At 39.8% G+C, this 13,304-nt stretch overlaps 1 protein-coding gene across 2 annotated transcripts in view; it reads right to left on the bottom strand.

Annotated features, from left to right (window-relative positions):
* Nucleotides 1-3,979: 3,979 nt before the first annotated feature.
* cbfa2t2 (CBFA2/RUNX1 partner transcriptional co-repressor 2) overlaps nt 3,980-13,304 on the bottom strand; it is a 61,571-nt gene continuing 52,246 nt past the window's right edge. For both annotated transcript variants that reach the window (XM_041816049.1, XM_041816058.1), the window contains exons 7-11: nt 9,934-10,019; nt 9,412-9,604; nt 8,321-8,389; nt 7,943-8,133; nt 3,980-5,749 (exon numbers count right to left, since the gene is read on the bottom strand). In XM_041816049.1, the coding sequence (XP_041671983.1) occupies nt 5,402-5,749; nt 7,943-8,133; nt 8,321-8,389; nt 9,412-9,604; nt 9,934-10,019 (887 nt within the window). In that variant the 3' untranslated portion in view covers nt 3,980-5,401. The remainder of the gene's footprint in view (nt 5,750-7,942; nt 8,134-8,320; nt 8,390-9,411; nt 9,605-9,933; nt 10,020-13,304) is intronic.

Here is a 13,304-nt window from a genome sequence, read left to right as displayed (position 1 = left end):
CCACGGCTTGGGAGAAAATTCATTTTTCAGTGAGACAATGACAGGAAGCATACAGAGAAAGCTGCATGGATACAGTTTAAAGACAGCAAGGTAAATGTTCTGGAGTGGACGAGTCAAAGCCAAGACCTTAATCCAGTCAGAATTTGTGTCTAGACTTAAAAAGGTCTGTTCATGCATGATCCCTGTGCAACCTGACAGAGCCTATCCACATACACTCATTGCTGTGATTACAGCCAAAGCTGCATCTACTAAATACTGACTTGAAAGGGGGTGGATATTTATGCAGTCACTTATTTTACATGACATATTTTAAATTAATCAGCATTACTTTACAGCAATCTGTTTTTACTTTGACAACAGTTTTTTTGTCTTTTTATTTGTAATAAACGCCAAATCTTATTGACCATGATTGATTAATAAAAGCAATATAAAGGTAAAACATCCACATAGCTGAATACTTTTATAGGCACTCTACCTACATGTGGAATGTTCCAGGTGTTTTTTGAGAATTCCAAAACTTTCCCAGTTCTTTCTTTCACCTGTCCTAGCTTTTAAGGAAAGCGATGCGGGCATCAAATTCAAAATGTTTATATATTAACAGGAAAAATAGAATGGATCAGTCAGAACATCATAGATGTTTTTTTCATATCAGATCCTCCTCCTCTGATGGAGCTCTTCAGATGAGGGTCTGTAAGGTGAGTTTTCTGGGATTCTGGTCCAACAGATTAGCCACATTCAGGAGCATCTTAGGGAACTAAACCTTCATGTTTGATTAAAAAAAAGCCTACACTGCCATCTTGTGGTTAAATATAGTATTGCATCTATATTTTGGCCACTGCTTGAATTCCTACTGTAAAAAAGTGATGAATAAAATCAATCCATTCCCACAGCTGCTGTTACCACAGGCCTTCAACATAAACAGCTTTAAATATTAAATCTGTTCAGCAGAGCAAGTTGTTATACATGAAACATGAGCCAATTTTCACCCTCCTTGGAGTAAATCAATCTCCAAAGTGACTCCTTATAACTTCATACCTGAATTCAAAGAATACCTCCTTCATATTTAATCAGGAGTCACTGAATGATTTACAACAAAAGACAAAGAGTAGGGGAAATACTATTTTAGAGTCCTTTTAAAAATGTTTCAGTAAAGGGCATCTGTGAGTTTTTATGTGAGAGACAAAAAACATTTGTTTTGAAAAATCAGTAAAGCTGCCAGGATTTATAGTGAAAGTCGGAGCACTGAAAGTTTTTTTTTTTTCTACAGGAATGTATTATTATTTGTTGTCTACAACAGGAGTGACAAAACATTTTTCACTGAAGGCCAAACACAGAAAATATAAGGATGAATGGGCAACTTTAGTATACTTTATCATTAGTGTGTAAATAAAGCTGATAATCCCAGTCTGGTGTAGGGAAATGTGTGTGTAGTAACTGAACATGCCTCAAGAAAAAGACCAAACAGCTCGTCTTTGTTAAGGATTTTGGAGGGGCCAACCCCATTTCAGGAGGCCCTTGTAGGCCCTGAATACCACTGGATCCAGACACTGAGAGCTCATCTCAGCATTCAAACACAAAATAATAGCAAACTTAGCTGCCAAACTATGTGGAAGTGTAGTGCCTAAAGACGAACAGAGCTGCACTGTTAAACTTGAGACAGAGCAGACGGAGTAAATGAACACAGTCTGTGCTATTTGATGCTGCAGTCTTTTTTACTGAAGTCGTCAGGGTATTAGGGATCAATACATCATAGCTGTCAATATATTTACCATTAACAACGTTGCCTCGGTTTGGTCATGACAAAACTAATACTAATTGTCAATGCCTGTTGCTTTTATGCTGCAAAATCAACACAACAGCACCACCTAGTGTCAAAACTAAGCAGTAAAATAATCACACACAAGCTTCATGTTTCAGTGCATTTACTTCTTACAGTTAGAAACATATTGAAAAAAATTGTTCAAACTATCATAAATAATGTATTTGTGGGTTTGTGTGTATTTTTTAATTGGCTTACAGAAAAAAAAACAAACTGATTATTGTTCATTTTTGACTGCCTTTCTGAAACACTCCAACACTACAGGAAATTTAACCCAAATGGGTTAAAATTTCTTTGTAAGAAGCATGTGGAAGGTGGAAATATTCAGTTTGAATTTTTTATAAGTGACAAGAGGTGTTCCACAGGGATCAGTTCTTGGCCCTGTGTTGTTTCTGATTCAAATAAATCATATTGATAACAGGCCTGCCCACAGAGTTGGCCAGGCCCCTGAAGAACCAAATGAATGGATCAGTAGCATTGGTGCTAGCATCCTGGATAACTGTTATTCTATTTTGGAGCTGAAAAGTGTTTCAAGGTATAATTGGGTTTTGATGTTTGAATTATTCACAACACTTTTAACCCCCTTTTTTGAATCGCTGTTTCCGCCTATTTAGCCAAATCAGTTTCCACTTTTAACCCATTTTCACTTCTTTAACTGCCCTTTTTTGCTACTGTAAACTAATTTTTGCTGTTTGTCTATTTCTAACCACTTTTCACCCTTTTTCCACTTTTTCCTTTCAGAAAACCAATATTTGCCACTTTCAACCTCTTTTTGACCTCTCACACCAAGTTTTGCCACTCTTTAACCATTTTCACCAATTATTCCTGCCAATTTCTGCTCCTTTTAACCCATTTTTGCCATGTCTAACTACTTTTCATCATTATTACCGCCCATTTTATGCAGTTTTTGTCAAATTTTAACCACCTTTCACCTTTTCACCACCCATTTTTGCCACTCTTTCTGTTCTTAACCCATATTTTCTTCTTATCCTTTTTTTTGCCTCTTCTAACCAAGTTTTCCACTCTTTAACCACTTTTCACTATTTATCCCTACTAATTTTTGCCTATTTTAACCCATTTTTGCTACTCTTTAACTGCTTTTCACCATTTTTACCATCCATTTTTGCCACTCTTTCTTTTCTTAACCCATATTTGCTGCTTATCCCTTTTTCTTTTTCTTTTTTTTTTTTTTTTACCAATTTTAACCCATTTTTTGCCACTCTAACTGCTTTTCACCATTTTTACCATCTACTTTTGCTACTTTCAGGCCAACTTTTTGCTGCTGTAAGGGATTTTTGCCACTTTGAGCCCACTCTTGCCTCTGTTTCATAATGGTTAGGTTCTGTGTGCCCATCCTCACTGTTAATATAACATATTAAAAGGTAATTCTGTTTCAAGAAAATGGGTTTACATTTTGGAAAAAGTTGTATTGCACTCTATCATAAATAAATAAATTTCATTGTTGTTACCAGAATTGTTTATTATTCGGGTTAAAATATAAAAAATGGTTATCACAGATTATTTTCTACAGTGGACCGTGATTTTCCTGACGTCAGTGGGCCCCCTATCAAACGGGGCCCAGAAATCTCTCCCTTTTATAGGCCTTGATTGATAATATTGTCCCCTTTTTAATGAATATAATATCCATCTCTATGCAGTTTATCATAACATCTATGCTAAAGTGGACAACGACTTCAGCAAACTTGCTCCAATGCTTCATGTCCCATGGGTTGACTCTGAATTGGGAAAATCTGGTTTTAGCTTTAGTGCTCCATATATGTAGAATCTTTTACAACATAGGCTTAAGACTGACACTCTTGTTTCCTGAGACAATTTAGGTCAATTATTTCATATTATTTCACTTTGGTTTGTGATTTCTGAGTAAAATCTATTTGTACTAATAAATATAATTGTACTTTTTTATCCTGTGACTCCACATCATCATCAATGCTGGAAACCCCAATGATCCTTGATCATGATAATGAAGTTGCAGTTTGTCAGTTACAGGTTCTTGACCATGCACAATGCGCTGAAGTCAAATCAGATCATAAAGGTATGTGCACAGGAACGGTGCATCCAGTCTAAATGTGTTAATAAGAGAAACAAGGAAATACATTTTTGAAGTAATTCTATTTCTTTATTTCATACTTCATGTCAAGATATCTTTTTGTCATATGAAGTTATGCCTCATAACAAAAGAACGTGTTTAAAGAACAAAGAAACTTGTGGCTCACAAAATAAAGGCATTCTCTCATAATAATCTTTACAAAGTCATCTTACAACAAACAAGAACAAAGAACGACATCTCAGATGGAACAGCAGAGTACGATAAATCAAAGTTCCTCACTAAACATTTGACTTAAACCTAACTGTGACAGAAGAAATAAAGGAGAGAATGATCTGTACAAACAAATACAGTTTAGCTCCTGAGATTCTCCGTGGGAAAGAGGCGCTGCTCCAAATCAAACCTGGCAATGTAGGCATCAAAATTTCCTCTCTGTTAGTTAGTTAGTTTAAAGAAAAAAGTAACACTTTTTACTTCTTTGATATAAAACTCTTGCCTCCTGATGCCAATATTTCTACGTCTGAAGATTTGGAGCAACTTCTGACCCTGCCATACACCCCTGGTGACGTGAACAAGTGCCAAAATTGAAACTGCAACCAGAATAACGTCTAAACTGCATCTTCCTGCCCTTACGCAATCCAATCACCACTACGTCTTTTTCTGCTCTTTAAAAAAAAAGTTGTACAATCAGAAACAGAAAACAGTGAATAGAATGAAGCTCTTATAAAAGTAGATAAGATGTGGGGTTAGTGTATAATTATCTCTTCTTCACGAGGACGGTTACAGACAACATCTCTCTCTTTATGCCACTGAAAACTTTGGTGATGCAGAAACATCTTAAAGTACCTGAACACTTCACTTTGATATTGCTTAGACAAAATATGCTGTACAATATTCACTGACGTCACGACCGTTTGACATTCACACATATGAAAAACCTGACAAGAAGTTGGTGGCAAATATTTAAGTGTACAGAAGGAGCTGCAGAGACGATTCTAGTGCCCAATTCTGCAAAACCAGATGCTTTGTAGCTGGCACTGATTACACATTTCCCACCATCCTTTTTTTTAACTTTTTACACAAAAGAGTGTTGTTTCAGGGTGGAGGCATCTCAGAGTTTTAATCTTCTTTTTTCACATGCCTTCCTTTCATAACTTCCTCCCCACAGCCAGAGATAAACTCAGATCAGTCGTCAGTTTTTTTCCCGCCCTTCATGGATCCAAGTTTGAGGGTTTTTTTGGACGAAGACAAACACGTTTCCATCTGTTAGGGAGATCTGTTCATCCAATGGATGCATTCGAGACGAGTCCTTCTGTTCTGTGCCAAAGCCAAAGTCCCAGTTGACATATCACTCAGACAGCCATCCATAATCTGTCCTTTTTTCTCTGCCAAAGAGTATGATGAAAAATCTGTTATCCTAACTTAACCCACACATATTCCCTCTTTCTGCTGATTCAGTTCTTCCCTATTAAGCACGAGGAGAGGTGACACGTCTGCTGCTGATGTCCTTCACCCTCTTAGTGTCCATTGGTCTCGGGGGCTGAGGCCGGGGTGGAGGGAGTGGAGGAGCGGGAGGCAACAGAAGCCTTCTCTCCACCAGGGCTGGAGATTGAGGGCACGCTGTCGGGGGCTTTGACCCCGGCCAGACCGATAGGAGACACCCCGGCTGCTGCTGTAGATGTTGCCACAGCGGCTGTCCTGTTTGCAGTGATGAGAGAAACCGGTTTAGGCTGAGCCTGGAGTCCAGGGCTGCAGATGAGGTGATGCCTCTCCCAGTCTTTGTGCTGGCAGAAGGAGCCGCAGTAGCGTGCTGCGTTGCAGCCGCTGCACGTCTCGCTTGCTTTGCGGCCACAATTCCAGCAACACTGGGGAAAAAAAGACACACTTGTCAGTTTTTCATTGAAATGTAAGAAAAAAGATTATTAGTGTCTTTATTTTCACAAGGAAACAAGCTGCTAACATTATATCATCTTTTAAGTGGACTAAAAGCCATCCATTAAAACTTCCATCAGAGAGGAAACAACATTGTCTTTCACTTCCAGCCTCATGACAAATTAAAGTCCAATATTTACTCATCTATCCTCCATCACTGCCTGAGGGAAATATCAAGCTTTAAAGCCCTTAATTGCTCCGCTATGTCTTTGTCGGTCTCCTGTTTGGTGCTGGACAAATAGCTAACAGTGCAGGGTTTGAGGTTTTTCACTGAAAACAGATGTCTGTATCACAAGGAGCGAAGCAAAACTGCAACGTTGCATGCCAGGAAAACAAAACAGTGAGCTAAAGGATGCCTTAAAGCTTAACAGAATGGAGTGGAGCTGCAGAATTGGGTGATAATTATGTATGGTTTCCCCACAGCCACTTATGTAGTTACTGGAATCCTTTCAATACTTTACTGATTCTAACAACTTAAAAATGTACCCTTAATGCAGAAATACTAGTTTTAGCAATTTTTGTTCTTCTCAATCAGTAGAAATATCAATTTCAGTTGCTTCTAGATCCAGTTTTAAAAGAAGAGACTACATTTTTGTGCTAATCCTGTGAAGTCTGCTTGATCGGCAACAATCCCAAGCGGTAGCACATGCATTGTTAAAAATATCTCAGGAACCATAAGACAGAAGTTTTTGCTGTAATTTGTGATCTAAAGCTCACTTTTTGTCAATGTACAGATGACTAATAGAGTTTATTTCCCTTCAAGAACATTTTTCATCCAGGCCCAAAATGTGGTGTTCACAGCTTTGATACTATAAAACCAAATCACTAAATCAATGATAATGTGACTATTAAGTATGTTTTTTCGATAAAAACTCAACTTTGGCATCTTCTTCTTGGCTTGTTGGCCAATCACAATGCTCCAATATCTTCTATTGTTTTCGGAAACCAATCAGGGCCAGCCAGAGATCATCAAAAGAGGATAGTTATCTGCCAGTTTGGCAATGAAAGAAAAAAATCATCCCCCCTGGCCCAAATAATGAAAAGATAATGTTTGTGCATCTGAAATGAGATTCAGGCGCATTTTAGGCACATGTGTGCAAAATGTGAGCAGGTTTTACGGAGATAAATAAAAGTGTTATTCTTTCTCCTGAAATACAAAGCCTGTAGGAACTATATGAAGATGTTAAAAGGCTTGGCCATTGTTGATCTGGGAGTGATTTATATAATGATCTACAAGATTGAACGTCTGTTCTGTTCTTTTACTTGGTCTTTCCATTCATTTAACTTCATCCATCACCTTTGCAGCACACATATTCTGATAGTCCAGGTTGTCATGAAAAAATAGATGTCTTCAACTTAACCGTGCTTAAGATTCTACAGACATTTTTGCATAAAAAATACAGGCGGACCTAACATAGCAAGAACTGGCTTGGGGTTTAAACGGTTAAATTTCTTGATTAAAAATAATGGTTTTGCAGCCCTAAAATCCACTTGCAAAGCAGAATAGGGATTTTAGAAGCATCGGACAAATTCAAAATACAAAGTTATGATTTCAGTGGCTCTGGATCCTCTGTCAATGGGGCAAAAAACTCTAATCAAGCATATAAGATGCACTGAAGGTACTATTTTTATCTGACTTATATGGGGGTTTAAAGTGCTGAGACATGCAAGTGCATTCAGCTGCCAAGACACTTTCAAGGTAATAACTGTGCATTTTAAGACAAAGGTTGAAACATTAAGTAAATAAATCTTGTGGAGTGGTAGTTTGACTAAATACAATCCAAAGTAAGGACAAGTGGCAGGCAGAGAAGGGCAGTGTGACTCACGGCTGCAGGTCTTTCTTCATACAACAATCCCTGCAGGCTAGGAGCTAAACTTGAGTACTATAGCTAGTAGATGTGCACACTAGGAGACAGTTTCAACCTTTTTCCCCTTGAGAGATTCCAATTAAACAGACTGCTGCTTCTATACCAGGGTGGCATACATTCCATACTTTATGGTAATTTTATCAGCTTTTAGGGCAGTTGTGTGCATCCAGTTGAAAGTCACAAAACGAATCTGCTGCATTAAATCCTCCATTACCACTTTTGAAGGAGGATTATTGTAAAAAGCGAGCCGGTCCTCACCTCACTTGAATCCTCCTGTTCGTTGATGACCATGATTGCGTCCTCTTGAGCCTTCCTCTTTGCCTCCGCCAGAGTCTTCTCCATCTTCGCCCTCTCGGCTGCAATCATCTCAAAAGCTTTTTGTTCGGCCTCTGCAACTGCTTTCTGCACTTCATCCATGGCCTGACGCTTCACCTCGTTCACCGCCTCTTCTAGACATCACAAAAGAAACAAGCTTGAAGTTAAACGGAGCACATTTGCTGTCGAATCAGTCTGTAGACAAGCATGCAGATGCCCATTATGGTTTGTTCATTTATTTTCTGTAACCTTGCATGATAATTTGTGTCATCTTTTTATAACATCAATAATTAAAAGCATTAAGTTTGATTGTGTCCTTACCAGCTTTCCTCCAGATTTCATCTGTAACGTATGCTGAGCCTGGCCGTGGAGCAAAGTCTCGCTGGGAGTCTGCAGACAAGCAGAGACAGAAGGGATTAGCACCTGCCAGGGCTTATTAAGATATTAAGATGATTAATTGTTAAAATGACGGTTGACTTTGTGTTGACTGACAGTTACATCATGATAACAGGTGCTCAAAGAAAGACACAAAGGCCACAGAGGGAGGCAGCCATTTTATCTTTATCGCCTCTTTTAAATTGCCTTTCAATGCACACAAGTCGGCATATCTAGGGCGCACGAGCATCGTAATTGTTGTTTATCGGAGTCTTGGACTGATCTAAGATCTGACAGCTTTAGAAAGGAATGTGTTTGGCTTGGAGAGAATCGCAGACCAACAAGCTGTGTCAACATTCTGTCTGTTCCCTCAAATCTCTCTCTCTTTTTGCATCTCAATTCTCTTTCTCTCCAATGCTGCCACCTGGCTCATCTCCTCTTTCCCCCATCTCCTATATCCTCTCTCACTTCCTATTTCTCTCTTTTTTTTCTTTCATTTACATCCTCTCCCTGCATACAACCTCCCCGCCTCCATTTCCACCCCCACTACACTCTTCCTTTGCCCGAGCACAGGCGAGCGAGTGAGCAGGCAGGCAGGCTTCCCGGCTGGGGGCCCAGATGGTGCTCCAGCTAGCGAGCCAGCTCTGGGTCTCTGAGCCTGCAGGACGGCAGGACGGCCCTTCTGTGGCCGATATGGCCGAGGCCGGTCCTGGCACCTGTCTGTGACTACGGACCAGCAGGAGGACAGCAAGGCTGGCGCTCAGAAAGGACCGTGCCAGTACACAGCAGGCTGAGGGACTCACTATGGACAGGCTGACTAACATTGGACTGCTGTACTTCTATTTATGGCCACTGGGTGGAGTAACGAGTGTAAAAGAGGAAGGCTGCCCTAGTTGAGTGCAGACCTGCTGAAGTAGCATTTAAGTGCATGTAACAGTCTTCTCAAGTGGAAAACAACAAGCAATTGTAGAAATGTCATCTGAAGTGTTTGATTGTATTGCAACACTGAAACTGAGTCTAGAAGTAGAGTCACCCACCCGGCTCTGCAGAGTGGGGGCTGTGGGTCTTGGAGAAAGGAGCAGAACCCGAGCCTCCTTTGCGTGGGTCCTCCTGTTCACTCGAACGCCGTCTCCAGTAATTAAGCTCCTCGCGGTCTGACTCCTGGCATCGTCTGAGCACGCTCACTGATCGCCTTGTTTTCTCTACCATGTCCACGATGCAGTTTAACACCTACAGAGAGAGAGAGAGAGAGAGAGAGAGAGAGGGAGAGAGAGAGAGAGAGAGAGAAAGAGAGAGAGAGAGTATTTCATCAGCTTTTTTACCAGTGTATGACTGACTGAATCCAAATCTTATCAGAGATTCCTTTACACTTCAAAATACCTAAAAATCAACGTTGTGACTAAAAATCATAAATTAAACCAATTTTTTTTTATCATTGCTTCAATGTGGTGAGAAGTTAAAACCCTCCATAGAGCAGCAGCCCAGCAAGACAAATGATACTTTACATTCTTTCTATATCACAACCCATTAGCAGTGAGGGTGTCTGTCTGCAGCCTTACATGGTCCAGATGCCTCCATTCATCAGCCCACTCTCTGTCTGTCAGTCTGTGGTCCACCGGCTCCTCGCGGTAGCCCCCGTTAGTGCCTGATTAAAACACACACAAGACAGACCACAGGCCAACGTGATTAACATTCTTCCTTATGTAAGGCAAGCCGCAAGTGACAGTAAGTAAGTGAGAGGTGTGTGTGAATGTCTGTATCAGCCATTTATCTATGAGAGTCAGTTTGAGACATTATTCAGGATTACCATGCATGTACATTTTTACTCTAACATACATGTTACTTTGTATATTATACTAAAACCACACCTATACAAGTGAAACAAACAGCTGAAGCAGTTTGAGAGAGCTTTCCAGTTCTGTACATTGAAGTGCTGGTCAAAAATGTGAAACTTTTTTCAGTGAAAGTAAAAGGATCTCATTTGTAGATGTATTTGGTTTTCAGTAAAGGAACTAAGTATGGTTTCATTTGTATACAGCTATAATCAAATACGCACACAACTCCTAAAAATATCCTTTAAAGTCTGAGCTGCATGTGGGAATACAAAAAGCCAAAATTTCCTCAGAGATTTTCAATAGACTTTTCTTTGTCAGGCTTCTGCATTTTATTCCAGAATTTAGGGTGAGCTGAGGTGAGAAAGCAGTACAAAAGTTAAATTTATCAAGTTAAATTTACTGCCAACATGTTGGGTGATGATGTTTATCTACTGTGATGCAGGACCACAGCACTGCTGTCGAGCCAAAACCTCCAATCTCCAAAATCACCACTTTTCAGGGAGCAAAAGTTGTGTTTTTCAATAAACTTTATCACTGAATGGCAACAGTCAGCATCTTTTTGACACTTTTTAGTGTTTTAAAATTTGTAAAAACCACCAACAGATGTAGAGGTTGACTGATAGCACTGATTTATGAAAAACATTAAAGGTGCAATTTGTGAAATTCGGGGAATATTAGCAACAATGACAAATAAAACAATCCTATATATTCAGGTGATTAAACACTAACTTAGACAGGCATATCTATTTATACTGTGCTTATTTTTTTCAAGCTAGTTCTGCTAAATGTTACTAGGATAAAATTTATACATTGTACTTTTAAAATAATAAAAATGGAGATATGAGGTTTCGGCCAATGACAGACAGGATAGCGAAGTACTGGTGCAACCTTCTGTAATGACAATAATTCATTACACTGCAAACAGTGGGTAATTTTCCACTTGCTTGATGCTGTGAATATGTCAAATTATATGAGACAATGATATAAAGGCCCATATTCATATTACAGATGACTCTGTTGCTTAAACCACCACTTCCCTACCTTCTTAAATCCCAAATTAAAAGTCACTGAAATGAAGTAAAAGGGAAATAAGTTAGAATATATAAAGAATATAGGCTGACAAAGAGACTGAGACTGAGAAAGGTGGGTGAAGAAAAAAGGAGAAGCCTGTGATGCAAACCAGATTTCCAGCACCCAGAGCCTGAACACATCTGGAAGTCAGCTGTCAACCACACATACACTAACCAAAACTTCTCCCTTTGCACCTCCCCTCCTGGAGCTCACAGCATTCCAGTAGGGAGACACTCAGGCTGAGTGGAGTGGCTCCACATCTAAACACAACCAGGCGCTCTGACACTCACTGTGGACCATTACAATTACACACACATGCTAACGCACACAAACGCACACATGCATCACAATTAAGGGAGCCTTCTGATTCCAATTCAGTCATTACTCAACACTATGACTTAAGCAATATCTAATTGTACAGTTAACGGTTTTAATAGTTTGCACACATAAGATTGTGCTCCTGCAGAGCTCAGAAATGTCTTGATAAACATCATTTACAAATGCATGGATGTACACACAAACAAAGACATGCACACTGACTGCAAAGAGTCAACACACCACAGTCTCTTAAAATTGAGTAACAAACAGCCAACAAGAGGCCACATGCACACTGGGCCTGCTAGAGAGAATAATGACTCCCTCATGCACATACACACTAGCCTTCCTCTCGACCTCTTCCCTACTCCTGGTTCTCATCAGTGTTCATCAGTTCAAAGCCATGAGTGTGTGTGGACTGATGTGTTTATGTGTGTGTGCCTATGAGTTAAGTGGCGGCAGGCGGGCGGGAGGCTGTCAGACAAGGGACTAAAGCCTCGTAAACACAGCACCTCTACCATGAACATATCAAGGTGTGTTTCTGTTCCTGTGTGCGCGTCTGTGAGCTACTGCTGTTTCCACTGTGTGCTGACAAGCCCCCTGATGGAGGGGAGATATACACCAGAGTAGATCCAACCCTGTCTGCCTGGACAGTATGGCTCTGTTTATACACACCGACGGAGGCTCCAGAGATATACGGGGACGGCTATACAAACACGCAGACCACCCGTTATCAGAATATATATGAGTGTGCATGTCTGTTTTCATGCAAGTGGGCTCCTTCTTAATGAATCAGTTACTTGAGAAACTTTTCTACTTTTCTGCTGCAGAAATCAGGGACAATTTGCCTTTTTCCCACTGAAGAAAGGGAATCAATTAAGTGCTAGGGACACAATTACTTCAACAGTACTTTCTAAATGTACAAAACATTACTGTTTGGTTGTAGGGACATTATTCAATCCTCGACGTTCCTGCTCCTTTGGGTTCATACCTTCTATAACATAAGGTGTTGCAAACACTCACAAATGGACAGTTTTTAGTTCTAATTTTACTGTTGTTGTTTTGGAGCAGGCAAAGTAACCTTTTATACAGTTGTTGCTTTCCTATAACAAGCAGATAAATATGCCTCACTTTTGCAGTTTGTAAGAGTGCTGCTAACAAAGAAAACAAGGGTGCAAAGGAACCTTTAAGCTCCTTGAAAAGTAGGCCTTAAAAATAAAAGTTCTGACTATGCTTTTCAGTGGAAATTAGGCTTCATGATCTTGTTAAAAATGATTCAACTTTACATGATGACTAATGTTAACTAAAGATAATGGATTGGCCAGATTTCATCTCTGTCATCAGACCATTTTGCAAAGCTACAAACTGAACTGATTATGCCTGGTCTAAGAACAGACCAAACCAATCCATTTCAAGGCTATTTTTTAGACGGGAAATGCTGGCTACAGACTGTGAAGCGATGAGCTCAAAAGTAGCTAAAACTGTAGTTTTGTATCAGGACTGTTTGGCATTTCTTTATCAAAAGAAAACCAAAGAATCACACTGAAACCTTTTCCTGGTGTAAAAGGTGTTGCTCTTCTCCCTTCTAAACCTCAGCATAAGCTTGTTACACCAACTGGCTTCACTAAAACTTGGCAACCTGCTACTGTGTCAAGTTTGACAATGTTCTGCTTTGCCTTCCATCTTTGTTTTCAAATAATTTCCATTTG

Source organism: Cheilinus undulatus, linkage group 3, assembly GCF_018320785.1.
Source record: "Cheilinus undulatus linkage group 3, ASM1832078v1, whole genome shotgun sequence".
Lineage (NCBI taxonomy): Eukaryota > Metazoa > Chordata > Actinopteri > Labriformes > Labridae > Cheilinus > Cheilinus undulatus.
This window is presented reverse-complemented; position numbering and strand designations above follow the sequence as displayed.